This window comes from Phaethon lepturus, unplaced genomic scaffold, assembly GCF_000687285.1.
Source record: "Phaethon lepturus isolate BGI_N335 unplaced genomic scaffold, ASM68728v1 scaffold4294, whole genome shotgun sequence".
NCBI lineage: Eukaryota > Metazoa > Chordata > Aves > Phaethontiformes > Phaethontidae > Phaethon > Phaethon lepturus.
Window position 1 is genome coordinate 32,507 of NW_010532520.1, and position 21,876 is coordinate 54,382.

At 36.9% G+C, this 21,876-nt stretch overlaps 1 protein-coding gene across 2 annotated transcripts in view; it reads left to right on the forward strand.

Annotated features, from left to right (window-relative positions):
- The first annotated feature begins 964 nt into the window (after window positions 1–964).
- FAM193A (family with sequence similarity 193, member A) overlaps window positions 965–21,876 on the forward strand; it is a 50,416-nt gene continuing 29,504 nt past the window's right edge. Inside the window, exons 1-7 of one of the 2 annotated variants that reach the window (XM_010284846.1) lie at window positions 965–1,024; window positions 3,710–3,955; window positions 6,338–6,504; window positions 6,795–6,962; window positions 9,930–10,164; window positions 13,434–13,558; window positions 18,031–18,175. In XM_010284846.1, coding sequence (XP_010283148.1) covers window positions 3,866–3,955; window positions 6,338–6,504; window positions 6,795–6,962; window positions 9,930–10,164; window positions 13,434–13,558; window positions 18,031–18,175 — 930 coding nt within the window. In that variant the 5' untranslated portion in view covers window positions 965–1,024; window positions 3,710–3,865. Of the gene's footprint in view, window positions 1,025–3,709; window positions 3,956–6,337; window positions 6,505–6,794; window positions 6,963–9,929; window positions 10,165–13,433; window positions 13,559–18,030; window positions 18,176–21,876 lie in introns of those variants that run through there. The other variant, XM_010284847.1, reaches the window with a different exon arrangement.

Below are 21,876 nucleotides of genomic sequence, written 5' to 3' on the forward strand. Positions count from 1 at the left end.
TAGAGTAGTCTTAGAAGTATTAATATCAGGCAATAGTAGGTGGAAGAATGGAGAGCAAGAAAAGGTTAGCAAAAGCATGTGAAAGGTGGACAGAGGCATGAAGTAAATAATATCTGAAATTCAAGAGATAAACCAGTACTCAAGAAAAAGCAAAATAAAGACTACAATAATTGACTGACTTTATTTCCCCTCTCCCATTTTTAATAAAATCAAATGCCTTTTCTTCAAGTCTGTGTCATCTAGAGCTCTTTATTGTCACTGGCTTGAATTTGTATGCTGTCTTAACTTTACTCTTGTTTTATTGTCCTCAAATAATGTTATATAAAAATGCTTGGGGCTTGTGAAAGGCACTTCATTGATATCTAGTGTAGTCTCTGTAAGAGAGACTTGTGGAGAAACAAGGTACAGAAGAGATCTCTGAGAGGTTTCTGTATGAATTATAGCCTGGGCAGGAGGAAGGCTGCTGCAGCGGAATAGCTGCATGCCATTTGGAGGCTTGCTGTGGAAGAGTCTTCCTGGTTAACACTGCATATTTTTGCTAAGCAGTATTGTATTCAGCTTACAAAACTCAAGAATCTTTGGTAATTGTCTTGATTCACAATAGAAGTTTAAAAGCTAAATGCAAACATTCAAATACAGAAAGAAAAATGTTGTTTTGCTTATGACTTTTCTTTTTTTCCTGTATCAATTCTTTCATCTCAGAGTTGCATTGTTAATAAAACAGCTGTAGTGCAAAAGTTTAAAGTACATAAATTGTAAACTTTTGCATCTGTAGAACTTCTGTTACAACAGAAAAGGGGCTTTCCATTATCTGCAGTCAAACAATCATTCAAGTTTCAAAAGCTGTTTTATCAACCCTCAGATGCAGGGGAAGATTTTTGTTGTTTAATTTTTTTTTTAATGCTTGTGTAGCATTAAACTCAATTGTTGTAACAAATGTACTATTAATTTTTTCCAGGTTTCGCTAAATGGTACACAGTTTACAGACAGTTCTGCTGGATCAGAGTTCACTGGTGTTTCTCAGGTATGTACAGCCAAATTATGTGGGTGTATATGGTAGAATTATTTACTAACAGGACAAGTTATTAAACAGTATTATATGTAGTAGAGAAAACTCTTAGAAAAGATTTCTGTTTGGGACTTGGCTAACTGAATTCAGTTTCTGATGACTTCACTATTCAAGCTTTAAAAAGCAGTGAAAGCTACTATTTCTGAAGTAGAATTTTGTTGTTATAATAGGCTTGAAAGTGGACATAGATGTAAAAAAATTTTGCAGTTTTATGGTAATAAAGTTATTCTTGGAAATAAATCTAAATACATAGCACAGATACAGTTATTTCTGTTCCAGCTTGTCCTACTTCCAGCTTTCATTTATGAATGTTATAGCTGAACATGTTTCAGAGAGAAAATGAGACTGGGTGTTTTCTTGCAGAGATGCATCACACATTTTTTGAAGCTTGACTGGTGGAAAAATATCTTGCTTTTCTCAAAATGTACACTTTGCTGTGATTCCACTGAAGACACTTACAAATGTATATATGACCTAATTCCAAGCTCATCTAATCCAGGAAGAGTTTATTGCTGCTGTTGAAATGGTTGCATGAACAGTCACTGCATTCATCTTTTAAATAAATAAGAAACTGCAGTTCATAGCTTCATTTTAGTATGACAAAGCCATAACGGGAATCTGAGATGCTTATGGTGTAGATTTTGTCAAGGTTCGGACTGTCAATTTTGTTAGAAATAAAATGCTTAGAAATTTTCATTCTTAGCAGTTGATTTGCATTGTGCTCTAGAAACCGGGTACTTTCAGTTGAACTTCAAACCTGTGATAAATATGGGCCCAGTTAAGAGACTGTTAGGGTTTTACTGAGTCTGTGAGTTGGCCAGAATTAAGATTGTTGTTCCTGCTGTATTTGCCATTGCTTTTTTTAATGATCATGGTGCAACTTTAAGCAAATTACACACATCAGTCTTAACTTCTATAAGGCCTTGCAGCATGGCTGTGATGTGTTTGTCATGACCCTTACCTTTGCAAAAGAGTAAGTGTCAGGTTGTCTTAGCTTCTGAACTTTTACATTTTTGTCCTCTGCTTTTCCTTCTTCTTGGAAGATGTCCTGCAGATGATGATCATAAGGATTTGCCTGCAATTGCTATAAAGATGTCATCGTCATTCCAACAGATACTTAATCTGGCTTCAAAAAAATCTTTTTTTGACAAGGAAACTTTCAGGGCAAGCAGGGGTTTTTAGGCATTAAGAAGATTGCAGTTGAGTGCAGGTCAGCCAAGAGGAGTGTCTAACTTGAGAAATCTGTCCATGCTTGCAGAGTCAATAAGGGGGTGGCTCTAGCCTTTCAGGAGGCAGAGCAAGTCTTCCCTCCTGAGGACAGTTTCTGAAAACCTGCAGTAAACACCTGGAGAAATTGTGTTCTTTTTCTTGTCAAGTGTGAATTCTTGAAGTGGCATCAGTGAGTAAAGAGATTAGCTGTTCTTAGTAAGTCTAATTAATTTAAATTTCTCATGAACTTCTGAAACATAAGAAGATACTTGTGGAGATGAATCTAGTATGTGTCTCTCTTTTTTTTGATGTCTAGAATTCTCAGTTTTTCTTTCCATATTGCTGAGTCTGTCAGTTTTATAAATGCAAAGAACACAAAAATCAGAGTTCGTAATGCTGTGCTGTTTTTCTTCAGATGTCAGCAATAGGGAATTGATTGGTTGTTGCTGTGAAGACAAGAAGAGAGTTAGTAAATTTTGTTATAGCTTGAACTAGTCCTTTGGCTGAAAGAACCTTTTACCTGTGCTTGTGCAGTTCAACCCTACAAGATCTTTAAAGCAGTATTTTTGTTAGTGTATTGAGATTGGAGCAGTAACTAGAGGGATGCTTGAATGACTTATTTAAATTTTGGCTTTCCTTTGAGAAAGAATTTAACTATTTTGAGGCTTACATAAAATATGTTGCTAATTAAAGCAGAGCTAGTAGCTGTAATATCATCAGACAAATCTGTGATTCTGCCACTACAAGATGTTTTGTTCCATTCATTATATCTTTGTCTTATTATGTCTTGTAAAGTTGGGTTCTGCTTGGCTTGTGCTGCATGACATGTTTTTGAGCATCGGTCTTAGTGAATAATCAGCATTTCATGGCTGAACCATAATTTCATGCACAGTAGCATCTTGGAAGAGAAAGTAAGTTTTGAATGGCCTCTGTCATCATAAGTTGCCAAGTCTACTTTATTCAATAGCTGATAGTGGCTTTTAAGACCCTACTGATTGGTTTTGTTAAATCAAGCTTAGGCGAAAGTGTCTTTGTTTCAGCTAATATTAAAAAAAGGTGACACAGAACTTGAAAAAGCAGGTATTTTCCTTTTTATCTCTAGGAATGATAACAGCAAAAGGAATTGTACTATTCCTTTTTTATTTTACTTACTAGATTATTACATCTAGGCTGAATTATTTTAGAGGGAAAAGCTGTAGTTCATATGCCCTGAAAACAGTACTTCTTAAATGGGAGTGTATTCATAATCAGAATTGTCTGCCACATGGCTATAAGACCTGTCCCAAGATTTATCTTGGGACACTCCAAATATTCACCATTTAATGATGACTGTTAAAATATGTTTTTTTTGTTTTTTTAAAAGCTCAGAATAGGTTTTTCTGGTACATATTGTGTAAATAACCAGTTACCTATCAAAACATTTCTTTGTAGACACCGTTTACCTTTGGCTTGGGCCAAAGGGCACCATATACAACTGGCGAGCATTGTCTTCTTTGTAGAAGTGAACGAAAAGATATTTCGCTTTCAGAGAGCGGGATAAAAAATTCTAGCAAAACAGCACTTTCCACATCTCCAAAAGCAAACAATATGCTGCATCTTCCACTGTGGGTGTGTCCAGACTGTCGAAGAACAGTCGAAAAGGAGGAGAGGCATGCTACAATAGAGCAATCTCTTGTGGTAAGTTGAAGTACTTCAATTCAGTAGACTAAGAAGATATGTTGTTATGGGCTGAATGCCACTTCATGCATTGGAACCACTTAAACTGTAAATACCTAGAAAGTATTTTAGGAGATTTTGAGTTGGTTTTCCTATGAGCTAAACTGATCAGGCAAGATGTTGCAGAAATGGGGAGTTCTGATTCTTGAGGTTTGGATTTTTTTTTTTTGTAGAGTAAGGCTTGGATTTATTTCTTAATGGCTTTTTGCCCTTTCAATTCATTGGCTCTCATACTTTGTCCTTTTCCCCTTTACTTAAATTCTGTTTCTTCTACTCTTACCAGTGCAACTCCAATCATTACACTTTTTTCCTATTCTCTGTCTGCTCACGTGTACTTCCCGCTTTGTGAGGTAAACTGTCTGAATTTCCCCTGTTCTTTCAGTAGCATTCTTGAGTCACTGCACTTGCACTGCCACCTTCCTGCATGTCTCTTAGTTTTGTCATCTTTTCTGTCCTGTATTTTTTTAATAAAGAAGCACAACTTTACATAGTATGCATATAACAATTTCTTCTTTGTTGTAGCACTGCAAATACTGATTTAATACATGGTGCTAATATTTCAAGTTGTGATTATTTTCTAAATTATGCATTAAAATGTATTTTCAAATGAGAATTCAACCTCACTTAAGAAGTATGCTCAGTGTAGCAGAAAGTTACAAAAAGTTCATTGACAGATCCAGCAAAACCCCATTAGAAGTAAACTATGATGCTATACTGCAGAACCAAATCTTCACAACTGATCTGGGAAGCCACATGCTTCTGATAATTGGAAGCACTATATAACTATATCATAGAATAGAATCATAGACTCTATGATTCTGTTCTGTGATTCCAGCTGACATCTCTTTGTAGAGAGACTGTGCACATGCCCATAGGCACATACAGATTTTTATTTCAGTAAACAAATCAGTGTGATGAAAGACTGTCTTTGTATAGCATATGTTGTTAAATTCATGTTAAAAGCACAGCTAGCATAGTTTTTTGTAAGGAAAATGTAAGAGTATGTCACTTGTATACAAGTAGTGTTTACTGATATTCTTGCTGTTAACAAGAGTTAGATGTAATCTCTTCTGATTAATTTTACTAAGGGAATTATTTTGGTGTTCTGATGGTAAACATATCCTAGAGAGTTCAAAGCACAGCAAGACTGAACTTGTTCAGCTGAGTCAAAATTTTTGACATATTCAAGCTGGTTAATGAAATAGTAAAGAAAATAAGTGTCCTACAAGTACAAGGAAGGCAGGATTTGCTTCCTAAACATTTTGTGAAGTTCTAGATACTCCAGGTAAAATAAAAATTGACAGCATTTTGTTAATTTGGCAACTCTATTCTTATTTTTAGAGGAATTTTTAAAAGAAAACAGCAAAAAGATTTTCCAAGTTGGGAAGCTTGACTTAAAAAGGCAAATTAATTATTTAGGTGTCTGGCCAAATTAGAGAAACCAAAATGGGAGGGAAAAAACCCAAAATGGGAGGGAAAAAACCCAAAATGAGCTAAAAAAAATCTGTTATCAGTCATTGCAAGCCAGAATATAAGTGGTTTGCTATAGATGCTCCTGTGTTCAGGTTGCTGTTGCTCTCGTTACCTAGTTTGGTTTGCCTCAGCACCATACCCAGTAGCAGGTTTGTTTTGACCTGTGTCTGCATCCTACTCTAGGATCTGCGGTGAAGCACAAAAAAAACCCCTTCAGTCATGCTCCTACTGTGGGAGGGGTCTCTGCCTGGTGCCACAGAAAGGTGCTGGCAGCCTGGGGAGGGTGCAGGAGGGAAGCATAGTATGTACTGGGGCTGAAGCACAGAGAAGGGAGAGAAACTGGAGACCGAAATACCAGCAGCCTTGGGAGAGGTGTGTAGTACTGAGCAGCACTGTATGCAGGAGAGAGCATCCATTCCTAATGACAGCAGGTTTCTAACATCCATTACTACGAAGTAGTATGCCTGACTGCTATAAACAAGGGGATTTTATACTTTTTGCTAGAAGGAGTTGTTGAACTACAAAAGTCAAACATACTGTCAAATAGAGACTGAAGATATATTACTAGTTTATGACTAATCACGGATGGTGCAAGCCTTCCTTTCATTGTTTATGCTGGAGTACATAAAGGTGATACTTATAACCAATGTACTTTGGTTATTAGAAACGAAACTGCATTTATATAATTGGTGTTCTCAGTCCATCTCTTCCATTTATTAGGCTTTTTGAAGGTGAATTCTTTGTACCTGGCTGGGTGTCCTCCCAGAATACATTCAGCACTAAGAATTGCAACATTAATATTTGCCTACCTATTAACATTTCAGACTTCTACCTTACAAACGAAAGGCTACCTGTATTTTTTCCTTTCAGAGCCAAGATTTCCTTTTGCACATGCCTCTTGGAAACAGTGGGTCACAGCAGGAATCTGTCGGAGGAGGAAGAATAACTGTTGGTGCACAGACAGTGCCTGCTGCAGATCTTAGCAATTCCTCTCCTTCAGACATAGCATGCAACTGTGAGGCCTGTAATGAGCGCAGGTAAGAACTGAATTCAAACTCGGCAGCATGATGCCTGTAGTCAGACTGTCGGCAGTGTTGTAGCTTATTTGTTGGTGTGTGCTTAAACTCTTTAAATGGGCTATCTGACAATAACAGTAACTTATGGATGGCAGCAGTTACCAATTTTATACTTTATTTTAGGCATGTACTTACTCTAGGCGTTTTCAGATGTACGTTGTTTTTCCTGAAAAGCATCTTCAGACCAGTAGAAATCAAGACACCTATGAGATGTACATGTAAAGAGTAATTATTTTTGTCATTATTTGCAGAGAAAATTCAGCAGAGCCTGAACGTGAACCTCAGCAGCTTCAAAATTACTGGTCAGAAGTAAGATACATGGTTCGGTGTATATATCGCCAAGCTGGGACCCCTTTGGCAGATGACCAAGACCAATCTTTGGTACCAGATAAAGAAGGAATGAAAGAGCTGGTGGATAGGTATATCACTTGAAAAATATCTGTTAATTGCTAAGAGGGTTTTTAAAATTGTTTTTTAAGTAGTGTGGAATATTGCTTTTTAATAGAACATTATTTACCATCTGTAAGTCCAGTTGCTTGGAATGATTGCCTCTCCACTAGAATGAAAAGTCAGTCAATTCTATATTCTGCATAATTTTTTAAATGCTAGATTGAATGCATGGGAAGCTATTAAATTTGTATGCTGTTTGCAGTAGGAATATTAATGTATAATTATGGAAGGGTCCCAAAATCATCTTCTTCAAAAGGCCTTGAGATGATGATTGTTAATAAGACACTGTTTAGTTTGAATTGGCCCACATGAAAATCTTACATTGTCCAACTAACCTGAGTTACAGTAGTGCTTGCATCTTACTGTAGTTGTAACAGCTAGAAGAGACTTTTTTAAAAAAAAAAAAAGTAATATTGGTTGTTGATCACTAGATGAGGGCAGATTCCAAGAACTACTTTCTCATTTTAGAAGTTTCTCATTTTTAGAAGAAAATGTAGCTTTTCTAGGTATGAAGTAGAAGATGTACTTAATGAGATCCTCAGTTGTGGGTTTTTTCCTTTTGAGAGTAGTGTGGCTGTCCTTAAAGTGCTCTGGGAGGTTCATCTCAGTTTTTGTATAACTGAATGTGTGCTTAAGGGATAGTTGCTCTCCTTGGTTCTGTATATACTTAATATTAAGGTATGTCTAGTCTGACAAACTGTAGTGGAAGTTCTAGCTGAAGCTAAATTCTGGTGAGGCAAAGAAACTTTTGAAAGATTGTAGTCATCTAGCATTGCTCTTTAGTCCTGAATCAGCTGTAACAGAGAATTAAATAAGCTTATGGCACTTCTGTTATATAAAAACTGAGTGTTTGGTTTTGAACAGGAGTTGTGTAAATGTAGAGTAATATAGTATGCCTCCCTATTAGTCACACTTTAAGTGATCAAAACATGTAATGTAGGTTTTCAAATCAAAGATGCTTAAATGTTGCATAGTTTGTAGGTAATTAAAACTGAATCACAGCTAAAATGGTTGTTGATTTTTATGCAGTTTCTCTTTAATGGAAAGATATTGGAAATTGGAACACATACTGTGTACTTTTCATATGTACTTAGGAGCTTTGATTTTTCTAGAACTGTTTTTTCTTTTGAGAGAGACTATTAAAATACAAAGGCAGAAGCAGGATCTCAAAGAGGGAAACCTTAAATGTCAATGTCATTATTTTTCACTCAAGTTCCTTATGGTCTCCAAAGTATGAAATAAAATTAGGATACCGTGTTTAAGTAGACACCAGTGTGTCCAGTCTGTGGTGCTAATGTCATGTAAAAATTTTTAACAAAGCTAGTCAATGTAGGTATTGAAAGTGTAAAAATGAAACAAACCAACCCAAACAAAGCAAAATAAACCATACATACAAATCGTATAGGTAGTGTGCCAAAGATCACACTGTGGCCAAGTAGATCTGTGTGTAAAAGGCAGAAATTCCTAATTCCATGCTCAGCTCTGTTAGACACAGCTGGCAAGAGATGGACTGTCTGGTCTTCTTGCTTGAAAATTAGGGGTGCCAAGTACTGTCCCTATTGTACGTTGGAGCACTTTATGGCAATATGATAGCACTCTATTTTGTGAGTAATGAGGGAAGAGCAGGGACTAGATAGCAGCAGACTTTTGTTCATCTAACTCTTAAGTACTTCTCCAATCCCTTTCTTCTTACTCATCTCCCTGCATGGTGAAAAACCTGAGGCAAGTGCTTAAACTCCATGCACAGGACTTTAAATAGTATGATTCCACTCTAGAGTGTTTCAAAGCAGCCATTGTGTTCAGTTTCCTTCTGTGTGAGGTGGTTCAAACCCATGTCCCACTTCCAGGAGAGTATCAGACCTGGCCAGCTGTATGCTGTCCTTAACAGGAAGCCCCGACCCTCTTCAAAGCTGTTCCTTACAGTGACAAGTCTTGCAGATATTGAGTGCCTGAATAGAGTGCATGGAGGGCGACATGGTTCTAGAGCTTCAATATTAATGAGCTTCCCCGGGAAAAATGAGTCCCAAATTCTGGACCCTATTCTAGATTTTAAATTTAAAACAAACAAACAAACACCCCCCAAAAAACCCCCCAAAAAAAACAAAAAACCACACCAGTCATTTGTAATTATTGCAGATTAGGTGCTAACACAATAGAGTGCCCTAAGTCATGTTACTTGAAGGATGTTCTTTGCGGTGCTGTGAATCCCACACCTCTGCTATGCAGTGGCACAGCTTTAATATAAGGTGCAAAAATATCCTTGTACAGAAGATCTGCAACTTGGGGTAAGAAACTCTCAATGAAAGTGAGGAGGAGTTTCATGAATGAGTCTCTTAAAAGCTTGGTAATTGTATGAAATGTCTTTCAGTTCGGTTCAACAGCAGAAGGGTCCCCCAGAGCAATCACTGGGTCCAGTCTGGTTAGTATGTATTTAGGCGTGTTCTGGCTGCCTAACAAGTACCATCCATCATGGCTTGAAGTGAAGGCCTGTCCTTCTACAGGAGGGCCTAGGTCTGGCTGTTCCAACTGGGACATTTGTTAGGGCTGTATATAGGAACATGGAGAAGATGTAAAGAAGCTTGTCTGAAAAGTCTAGATGTTAGTAGGGTTGTATGCAAATTGGGTAAAGGTTCTCAGCTCACAAGTTGAAGCGAGATACTGAGGTCCTAAAATAATTTGTTCCTCAGGTGTGCAAGCATCCTAGTTCTAAAGCTGCGCAGGAGCTCAGTTCCACAGTGTAGAAGTAGGGAACTGGGGAACTGGGCTGTATTCTCCCAGACTTTCTGGCAGACTACTCTCCCAGGTAGTTCTGTAAACCCTAGCTGCTGTTTATTGTTGATGACAGTGATGGTAACTGCTAAATATTTTTAGGAAAGTAAAAACTGTTGTTTACATGTTTGGTTTTTGTATTTGTCACAAATATTCTAAAAAAACAGGCTTTGTGAAAGAGATCCATATCAGCTTTACCAACGGTTGGAACAGCAAGCTAGAGAATATGTGCTTGAAATGAAGGTTCGTCTGCTCAGACACTTGTCACTGGGATCTAAAGTTGCATCAACCTTAGCAATACAGGGGCCACCACAGGCACATCAGTTCATCTCACTCCTACTTGAAGAATACAGTGCACTCTGTCAGGCAGCATGTACAATCAGCGCCTTTCTAGTTACTCTGGTAAGACTGGAAAAATAACCTATATGCTTCTACTTGCTAGGGGTAATGCTAGCAGAGCTATTCTGGGCTCTTTCAGGTATCTGCTGTGGCTGTAAAATGTAAGTTTTTTGTGTGTGCATGCTTGGAGAGAGGGATATTCTGAAAATGCAGATATAATTATTCAGAAATGTAGACTAGGTATCTTTACAGTGAAATGATGAAATTACATTTTGTTTGTAAAAAAAAAAAAAGGTGGGATGCTGTTTGTGGTACTTACTCTGAAACTAATATTTAAGCAGATCTACAGAATTTTAGATAATGCCTTTGAAAATGTGTGAAACATTTCCTCGTTAATCTTTAATGGTCTCTTGACAGCCATGTCTAAAGAACACAAACTTCTATGTGTAGCGCTAACTTAGATTGTTTCAATGTTCAATTTTTCTTTTCCCTTATCAGCAAGAATGGCTACTTGAAAAGATAATTGCCTTGGGATTAATCTGCTATATTATTTATTATTTCTAAAGTTTTTATTCTTTCTTAAATGTTCTTTTTGTCAACAGATTGTGATGTGAGGTTTGGGGTTATATTGTCAGGTAGAAAATAAGCAATAGCCTTAAAAATCTCTTCTCAAGTAACTGTCCACCATGAGTTCAGTAATACAGTAAACAAATTTTGTAATTCTGTTTAAGGGGTGAGAAGGTTATTAATCCTGTTTTGTCAATAATCCTTTCCTGTACATTCTTTGTTAATGTTCTTATCCTGTACATCCCTTTTCTTGTGTAAACTTTGTGCAAGTGAAGAAAAAAAAAGTGGATATACTGGTAAATGTGGATATTATTGCCAATTAGATGAAAGTGACTGTCTAGGTTTATAAAGAAAGGAAAAGAATAGGCAATAACAAGACTATGATGGCCACAGGTGAGAAAGATTTAAATGGAAGGGAAGCAGACTGTCCTTACTGAGCTAGGGCTGTTAGTAAAATTGAGTTGGCAAAGCAGGAAGACGTTTCTATTAAGAAACTTGAGCCTATCTGATGCTTTTAGTTCTGTTGTCAATGCTCTGTTTGCTGTTGTCTGTATTGTCTTCCCCAGCTTTATCACGTAGATACAGATGTGAGGTCACTGCAGTCTCTAGTTTATTGGCTGCTTTTAATAGTAATCAAGTCTCTTAACAAGGTACCTGAGAGAAGATTGCTCTTCAGGTTGATTTGCGTTGGAACTTAGAAATTTGTTCAGCCACAAAGCAGATGGATTACAGTACAAATGTTAGGTTTCTCAAAGTAGATCTGCTGATAATGAACTCATTAGTGCCAGAATTACATAGCTGATAAGAAAATAATCTTTTAATATTTTTTACCCTACTTATTATTGTGAACTAGTAATCATGAAAATTTAGCAGGTATAAGAGATTGAGATAATGGCCATGACAAGACAGAAGATGCTTGAACTCCCTAATCTACATATTTTCTGACAAATTTTAAAGTAAAGTTGTTATTTTCTTTTAAAAAAACAAAACATAAGAAAACACAAAATAACCTAGCCTTTTCTTGTCCTTTCTCTTCTGCAGCCCAGTAAGTACTGAAAACTTCTTTCTAATTAGGTTTGACATTCAGAAACTGAAATGTGAGAATGTAGGATACTGTCTCTTGTCATACGTTTCTTAGATTTATTAAATAATCTTCTTATTAAATGGAGTAGTATGTCACAGCTTTCAGTACAGGTAGTAGGGCCACTAGCCTTGAGAGAACACAACCATGTACACTGACAAGATACCAGCACACTATGGAAGACGGAATCTTTTCAGCTGAAACACCTAAAATGCAGTCAAGATCTTTAAACTTAGTGCAGCCTTCCTTTTAAATGTAAAATCTTTGCACGTAACATGCTGCACGCAGGCATGTAATGCCTTGAACCTTCACCTGTGAGGAACTGATTTCTCAATGAAATTATGAACAGTTGTCCTTCCTTTCAAAGGAATCCAGCTAACTAGCAAGGTTCAAGAGGAGGAACTAAAGCCTTGTGCCCCACCAAGGAATGACAGGTTATACTGAGAGCAAGCTGGAGAGTCTGTGGTCAGTACAGAAGAGTCCTCCAATACACAGTATAGCAGACTAGAAGGGAAAACTTACCTGGTATTTCTTTGTGAGAAATATCGTACTCGGTGCAATCTGACATACAAGATTTTGTAGACAAGTGTTGACTGTTTGTTCACAGCATAATATGGAAATTGCTTAGGAAATCAACCTTTCTCAGTGTTGACCCTTGAGAAATTATTAGCAGTCTATGGAAAGTTTAAATATTTTAAAGATATAATATTCAAAGTGAAAGGGTTTGTGTCTCTTGTGTCTCCTGTGGAAAAAATCCACCTACCCTTCTTAAATAATAATGAAACTCCAAACTTGGTTCTTTTTTTGAATACTGATAGTCTTGTGTTTAGGTCTGATATAAATATGTATTTGCTTTTTAACCCACTATGCTTAACAAAACTTTGCCATTCCAGAGTATTTTGGTATTTCTGGGTACTTGAAGTTATAGGGCATAGGGCTCACTCGCTGATCTGATAGCTTGCATTTTAATTTTGTTGTGTGGGGGAGTCCCGGTATAGGAAACCTGCGTACTGCTGGCTATATGTGGGGAAAACTTACTCACTTCAAAAAAAATACTACACCTGTCTTTGATTCTTATGTTCTAATAATAATAGATCTCGGTTTTAGGCCTTGAAATTATATACAATTATGTGTCAAATAACCTCAAATAGAAAAACATACTGCTTAGTAGAGCAGTAAGCTGTTGGTCTCTTATCTATTTAGAAAACTTCATTTTTGAAGCTTGGAGAGAACTGTTTACTTGCTTTATGCCAGTTTTGAACAAAGATTATAGCTTGCCATCATATCTGTGTCTGTTACTAGATAATTTCAAAGAACTGAAAAATAATCAGAGATAGACAACTGTTTGACAAGAAAACTTGAGAATAACTGGTTCAGATCATAAAAGACATCTTTCAATGCATAAATTAATGGAAGCTTTCAACAACGTAGTCTGATTTTTTTTTTTCTATTTTTTTCTAATCCATGACAATTTAGAAAAACAAGAAATGAAGCTATGGTTATTTGAGTCATTAAAGAATTACTTAAATTGTGAGTTTCTGGGTGTTAAAACTGGGTAAGATCTGAGATGGGTAATCCAGCCTGTAGGTTAGAAACCATTTATTTATTTATTTATTTAAATTCTTGCCTTGGACGGAACACACCCACCAACCCTGGCTTATTTCTGGTTGCTTTTTCATTATAGGAAAATGAACATTTGAAGAAATTTCAGGTGACGTGGGAATTGCACAATAAGCATCTATTTGAAAATCTGGTATTTTCTGAGCCACTCCTGCAGAATAGCTTGCCAACGTTGGTGTCACAGCTAAGGTAGAGTTTAACTTTTCTTTTGTAATTTAAAGGAGAAATCAAACCCCATGTTTGCAACCACAGCATCTGCCAAAAAAAGATACTCGCTGCTTCTACAGTTTAATAGGTAAAAATCCATGTTGATCTGTCTTGAAAAACAGTATTGTTGATTGAGCAGGCTGCTGTCATAACTTGCTTGTCAGAAGAATTACTATCCTAATCTGCTTGCTTGTTGGTTACCTAGCAAAATGACAGCATCCTATGAAAATGCTGATGTTATGACTGAATAGTACTGTTTTCACTTGTCATCAGGCATTGCTACTGTCTTCACAGCCCTACAAGTGAATTAAAGCCTTGGTGCCTTCATGCTTTCCACAGTGCACATATAACTTAATTTGGAGTTTTAAACAATCTTTTCATTGGAGAAAGCAAAAGAAACAAAGTTCCTTGCTATGTACTTGTAGGTCTGATGGCATACTGCATTTCCTGGGGCTTTAGAATGTACGTTTTGGTAGTATGGTTGCTCTGCTTGTAATTTGTGTACCTGCAAAGTGTTTATTTTGTTTTTTGGTTTTTTTTTTTTAGGGAAGAGGTATTAATTCATGGAAACTTTATTCTTTATCCTAAGTCTGAACTTTTTTGAAGTATAGTCATGGATGGTTTGTGTTGACCTCTCAATCTTGTTTCTGTCGAAGAGACATTTATGCTTTGTATACATGTATTTTAAAAGTATTGTCTTGGGTATTTTTCCATGCTACAAGAGCAGTTTGATTAAACGTATCACAAGAGATGTTGCTCAGAGTGAATAAAGACATTTCTGATGAGTTCTCCTTTTGATAGTAGATGGTAGAAAGGAGAGCAGGAAAGGGCAAGAAAGCTTAATTGTCACTGGACTCAGAAAGAAGTCTAAGGTCCCTCAGAATAACTTGTCTAATTGGTTTACATGAAACTGGGTTGGTACTTAAAGCCATTTTTTTTTTTAAATTCCCCCTGCCCCCGGCAGGTAGTTGTGTTGCTGTGTTCAACAGCATGTAGTTCAATTGTGTGTTTTCTCAGTGATCTGTGTTTGACTTCCCAGTACCACTGTCACCAATACTGTATCCCTCTGTCATCTCCATGCTTTCTGACAAGGCTTTTCTGCATCTCTTACTCCAGCAATCCTGGCTGTATCAAGACTGTTTATATTGCCTTAGTCTGCAGAGATGAGAATGGTCTTTTCTTGACAAAAGCATTGGATTGTTTTCATTTATCTGTTGTTCTGAAGTGCTACTGCAATTAAAGTCTGAGCAGCAGAAGGTGTTTCTCTGTGGGACTTCATTGTAGTGACAGCTACCTTCAAGGCTTAAATATGAAGTCAGAATCTCTTCCTGCAGGAATTTCTTTTCCGGTACATCAGCATTCAGTAGATACCTTTAAGGGTGTTTCACGAAAACTGTGGATTTGCCTAGATTGATTCACATGAGCCTTTTTGAAAGAAGAGGTTCAGCACGAGTTTCCTGTACCATGGTTTCTAGTTTATATAGTGTATGTCCTGTTTTTTTCTTTGATAAACATAGATTACATGTGTTTTCATGGACTCCTGCAATTTTACTGCTGAGTTCTCTGGATCTCGTAGTAAGAGAATTAAGTAGCCTTTCCAAAGAAATTTTCCTGGAGGATAATGTGCTTTCTATTGGGAATTGGTGGAGGAATGTTCTATCAGAGAGACCTCACATGGAGAAGCAGGGATCAGTATAGTCCCCTGATCATTTGGCCAGTGGAGAATCATTTGCGTGCAATAAAGAAGGTGTTGCCAGGGTTTCTTTACAAAAGAGCATTGACCTCACTGTTCTCTCTTCCTGAAGAAGAAATGTGAAATGGCATTTTGGCATCTCAGCTTTCCTTAGATTTTGGGTGCCCATCCTTTCTCTCATCCCTTCTTTAAGCCACTAAATCTTTTGTATATCTCTGGCTTTTTCAAAATATATAGTTGGTGTGCTGTGATTAGTTCCAAGGGTGCTTATTAGATGCCAGACTAGAAAAGATGCTCACGTAGCGGGGTTTAAACATAGCAGTCTTGTGGGGATGGAGGTTACTAGCTGATACGAGATCATCTGTGCCAGTATTTCACAGGACTGGTCATCTACTCAGGGTAAATTACCAGGATCTTGAAGTGTTGTATCTTGTTCTGCTAGTTAACACCTCTGGTTTGTTTAGGAGGCACACTCAGTTGTACAGTCTGCAGACCAGGTGTAAGAGCTGGCCATATGCTTATCAAGAGTTACTTAATCAGCAGGACTTCTAGATCAGACACAGCATTTCATAAGGGCATATTTTCATGATCAGTATTTAAGAAAATCCAGTCCATTCATAGGTGAGTGACTAGTGCTTCCTGATGAAGGTGTCTATATGAAAAGTTTCTTAGACATTAAATATCTTTCTTGGGTTAAGATGCTTTTGATTACAAGCAAGCACTGGCATGCCTCCTACATTCAATGGACTGCTTATTGGGGTTTGGTAATGAAGTAACTGATACCTGGGGCTTTTCTGTCCTCTTTGCTTTCCCTGCCTGGGATGGGACAGTATTCAGGGTATATGCACAGCTTCAGTTAAATGCTGTTGGCCAAAAAATTCTGGGCTCCTCATAAAGATGTATAGGCATACAGTAGGATCTATGTCAATAGGTATGCCTTGCAAGATTCAGTTACTGCAAAGTAAGCAATTCTTGTTAGGTTTTATGTATGTGTGATGCTTTTTATTACCTTTTTTCACTGCAGTTCAGGAATATATTCCACCTCTGTTTATAGGGCTGAAATATTACTTAGACTGTTGCTTTATACTTGTCTTGGGAGTGAAAATCTATTTGAGTAAAACTTAACGTGCTTCTAGTAAGAGTCACAATAAAAATTGAAAGTGTAAATGCCATTGCATTGCTAATCTAAATTTTTAAAAATTAAGTTCTTTTGCTTCTAACTTGAGTGTATTTAAAAAAAAGTTTTTGTGCACAACCAGTGTTTGAAAGAATAATACAACCTAGCAGCAAAGAGAACAAATTCTTGACTTCTGTACAGTGGGGATCAGAATTTCACATAACTGTATAATACCAGAAACACAGGCTTCAAGAAAAGTAGTAAATCATGATCTAGTAACAGGAATTGACATTGTTTGCACTGATAGTGACGAAGTGTTGTATCCTAAAGTCACCATATCTCTTTAAACTGCTTTTTGTACTCTGGCAGGCATGGACTTCCCAAGTTTTTAATGTGCAGAATTGCTTATGCACCTTTCTGAAGTGGTTGTGTTTCAGGTTCTGAACAAAACCAACAAAATAAAACAAATTTGAATTTATTGGCAAAGTCATGCTAACAGCTGCAACTTAATACTTACTGAGTTGTCTGTTTGCTCAGGTCTTCATTATACTTAATTGCCATGTTAAAATTAAAGGCTCAGTTCTTTGCCAGAGGATAGGCAAGACTATGTAGTTCTTAGGTTGGGATAGCATCCTGTTGCAATGGAAATCTGTAACAAACCTCCCTGAAATGCTGGAACTGGCCTTAAATGTCAAGTTTAGAGATGCTTGAATTTTGTTTTTTGGTACTGGCTTTGACTCGCCACACAGCCTCAGTGCCTAATTAACTACCAACCAGTTTCCTCTTAGTTACTGAATAGGAGAAATGTTGAAAAGCTTCACTTTATTTGTGTCAATTTACAGGTCATTACAATTCAATGTGCTTTAAATACACATTATCGAATAGAATTTTGTCTTTCTATTTATTTCTGAAGTCAAGATTTCGGGAGTTTGCTTACTTAAGAATCATTGTGATGATGCACTCCAGTATATTTTTTAATTTTTTTTTTTTAAGAGGAATTTGCTGTACAAAAATGTACTAAAAAGGAAAATAAATCTGTCTCCTCCTGTTTCTGGGGCTTGTTAGAGACAGTCATCACTGAACGGCATAACCACATTTTGAACTTGATAATACTCAAGTAATAGTAGATAACTGCATGCAACTAAATTATTTCATTTGTCTCATTTTACAGCACTTTTCCCAGCTGGAGCTTCAACTCGTCTAGTGATCTTTTTAGCATTGGTCATGAGAGTTCTCATAAACAACCTTCTGGCTTTTTTTACTATATAGCTCTTCAATAAACAGTCAGCATGTATATTTAGACCATAGAATTTGGAAGGATAGATATATCAAGCATCAAAATTGGAATAAATACGGCTCAGTAGGTTTGACATCTGGTTGCTTGTGGGAAAGAGGCTCTAGAAATCTTGCACTTCCCACAATCTTGCTATTGTTGGTTACAGAACATTGGAACAAGCAGTTGTTGGATATTTTTTGAAAAATGACTAAAAATACTCCATTTTGGGATACAAGCAGCTATGTGGGCCTATGTGTATCAATAATTGCACTTTAACAACACTCTTTTGGCTGGCAGAACTTAAAAACGTGATTTTTTTTTTTCCAGTAAAATGTTTCTTCTATAACAAGTGCTATTTGAACCTTTAGGCTTGGAACAACACACGATTCCTGTAGCGAAGATATGTATAGTACCTTGTTACAAAGGTATCATCAGCTGGAACAGGAAATGGGTCAAGTTGCGGAAGCGTGGCTCGAATGCCAGAAAAGAATAGATGATTATGTTGATGAACAGGTAAGAATCATGTAAACAGTTCTCAAGACTGATTATGTAGGGAGAAGCCTATGCAAGGCTTGTACCTCCAGTGAAGAGTTTCTTTGGTATTTTTGTCCAGAGCTTTAAAGTAGCAAAATGTAACTTTTCTATACTGAAAGACTGAAATCAATGAAACAAGAACACTAACATACCAATACTTAATGGTGATTGTGCAGAAGCATCTTCAAATTGTTGAAGCAGATTGTTGTGCCATTGTTTAGAGGTGGTGTGATGATGACCTTTGTACAGCTGTCAAAATCAGGAATCCAGAGTCTCACTGCATAAATATTTGAGACCTCTGAAGTTATCCTTTTTTAATTAAGTATATGTTCTGACAGCTGATTCTTCTGAGTTCGTGCTACGTGTCAGAAAATAATCACATTGTTGTGCTGACTCTTACAGTGTCAAGAGCTTAATTTTCAGAAAAATATCTGTTTATTTTGCAGGTGGTTGTTTATACTCTTCCAAAACTGCTTGTGACTTTTGTCTCTTTTTTAAACCACCTCTGGATAAGGCTTTGAATACTGTTTAGTTCAGTCTTAAGTATGCTAGAAGAAAGAATGTGTCTTGAAATAATTGAAGATACAGAATTTTATAGAACTTTCCTTGTATTCTGAAGTTTTGTGAAAATTAGGAATATGGAGATCCAATTTGAGAGTAATGTGATGTTACTCCTATGGATAACAAGCATATTTTAAGTTTTATAATACTCTGTGAATGTCCTTCAGAAGCTGTTCCCCATGATGAAGATTTAAGTGAACTTTTGCCATTGATTCCAGTACCTTCAAGATGGAGACAGGACATAAGTAATTTTATTTTTAGAAATTGTTCTATATTTGGGATCTGCATCTGTCAGCTATCAATTACCAAGTTTTCTCTTGGTCTGGCTGCTCTTGTGCACCTAAATATTTGATGGCAGCTCAGTAAAATTTCGTCTCACATTTTCTGCTACTACAAGTCATTTTCCCTGTGGTGTCAGAGTGTTGTGGCTGTCTGATGCTGCCTCTCTAGTAGCCCACTTCATTTCTCGTCATTCACTTATTTTTCAAAAAGGTGGAATTCCTGTAGAGTCACATTCATAGCAGGCTTCTGACTGGTTGATCTCTACCACTTCTAAATCAACTCTTAATTGATTTTTCTATATTTCTCTGTATCAGGTGACCATGCGACTGCCATAAGTACTGTCTTATAGCATTTTTTTAATCTGCTCAGTGAAGCCTGTGTCCTTACGCAAAGAGAAACCCTTCTCCCATTTGGGGATACTTAATATGATGACTTCTTATTTCCTAAGGAACAAAAAAAACCTGCAAGGGAGTTGTGTAGGGGAAAAATTCTAAAAATTAAACCATCAAATTTTAAAGGAGATATTGATATTTATATTGGTGTATATATGTAGAAAAAACATTTTCACAATCGCACCTTAAAAACCCTGTGTTAGTGATAACCTGTGGTTATAGTCTTTTGATCAAAAATAATCATGCACGCTATGGAAACTGTGGATCTTAACAGTGAATGAATGTTCATTATTTGCTGCCTCTTGGCTTAACAAAATTGTGAGGCATTTTGCTAATGTATCAAAGGTTAGAATACAGAGCATCACAGAAGAGAACTTAATAATGGTCCTCATTTATCTACTGTGGAACTAGACCCGAAATTTTAGACAGGGCACCGTCAGAGATAATTAATGGACCCTCCACTATGGTATATTATGTTACTTGTTCTTGGGGGGAAAAAAATGAATAGCTTTTGCAAGCAATATAAATACTACTTTTTTTTTTTTAAAAGACGGTGTAAGACAGCTGTCATGCGCAAACATGTAACTTAATACACTGCTATACCATATGTGTATGATGTAATAAAATTTAGAATAAGGTTTCATTCATATCAGCACCTGTATTCATCACATGTTAAAATCTGAAGATGATGTTTAGGGTATCTGGCATACAGGAGAGTTTAAATGTATGCAACCTGTACCTCCAGACCCGGTTTTTCTTACCAAACTTACACTACATTTAACTCAGGAGATCCTAAATATATCTGGATCTTTCCCATAAGTAATGGCTAGTCAGTTGTATATACTTTGTGTGAAAGTGTTCCTTTTTTCCCACTGCTGGCTCCCACAGAAGAAAGGAATACAGGAGTGCCTTTGCCCAGTTCCACAAGAGCCCAGGGAGAGCTTCTTGCTTGTCTCTCCATATTTGTGTGCGACTTTTTTTTCTTTTTTACAAGCTTGGTCAACTTAATAGAAAAACATGTATTGTACAGGCATAATTGGTGGCTGTATAAATAATGGAAACGCTCGCTGTTTTTGGGTGCTCTAAGTTTTGTGATAAGAGGAGTTATTTTTGTTATTTCTAGGGAAACAAGCTATGAAAATAGATTAGATTCACAGGTGTAATTTGGGATGCTGAAATGTGCTATTTACATTTGATACAGCATTTAAAATTTAGAAGCAGTAAGCATCCTGTGACATATGTATGAACGTCAGAGTTCTCACAGGTGATCTAGTGGTATGTGTCAGTTCTGACCAAACTGCTGGTTTTGTTTCATGATTAAATCCATTTCAGAACGGAAAAATACTTTTTCACCTGCCTGTCTCACTTTACAGTGTCTTGTTTAATGGATCTCAAATACATTTTAGCCTCAAATAAACAGGGAGGAAGGGAAAGGGTGGTAGTGGACCTCTCTTCTCCATTGGGCAGCAATGGTAGCATATTCATTGCAGATGTGCAAGAGTGAAGTGTAAATTTTTCCTTCTGGTGACACCTGAATTTGTCTCCCACTTCCTAGCAGAATTCTTGGGTATGAATCATGTGGTTTGTATTGCAGCTGCTTTGCTCTGCCGAAATAAACATTCATTGGGGAAAAGAAAGAGGGGAGAGAAGTGATTTCTTATTATTTTATGGAACTAATAACTTAGGATACTTGCAGACATGGGGTATTGGAAAGGCTGCAAAGTTGGAAGTTGAAGAACTTTAGCTTCAGCCCCTGTTCCCATTAGTACTCAAGAGTACCAAGACTTAAACCATGCTGTTTTCTGTGATAGTTTCTTGGCAGGCTTGAGTAGGCAGCTCCCAGTTAATGCACTGGCTGTTTTAAACTTCATTCTTTGGCATTAAAGTCTTCTCTTAAAATACATAGCGAATGTAGGTGCCTGTCTTTGATGGTTAGGATTCAGCTAGGTGGCAGGGCACCTAAACCAGTGAGTATTGCTGTGCTTAAATACAGCTCAAGGGTGCGCAGAAGTTGGTAGTACAGCCAGGATGAAATCTCTGATGTTTTTGGCCGCAGACCCTGCAGTACCTTTTAGTGTGTCTAAGAAATGGTGCTAATGTTTCGAGAATATTTCATACATGCTACTTTTTTTAAAAAAAGACACACGTGCACGTGATAAACTCATTTTTTGGTGTTAATGTAACCTCACTGGAGCAAGGGAAATCAAAATGCATAGTAGTAATTAGAATTACATGCTGCTGATAGTTTCAGGAACTTACTAGGCGAAACTTTACCACTTAATACTGTTTCAAATCCCCAGCTTAGAATTTCATTTTCCCAAGTTAAATAATGATAATAGCAATAATACACTTAATTAATACAGGTGGAAAAAAAAAAAACCTGGTTAATAGTAAGACTTTAAACTTTTGGTCAAGTGTTAATTTCTGGAGGCATGCTTTTGAAGA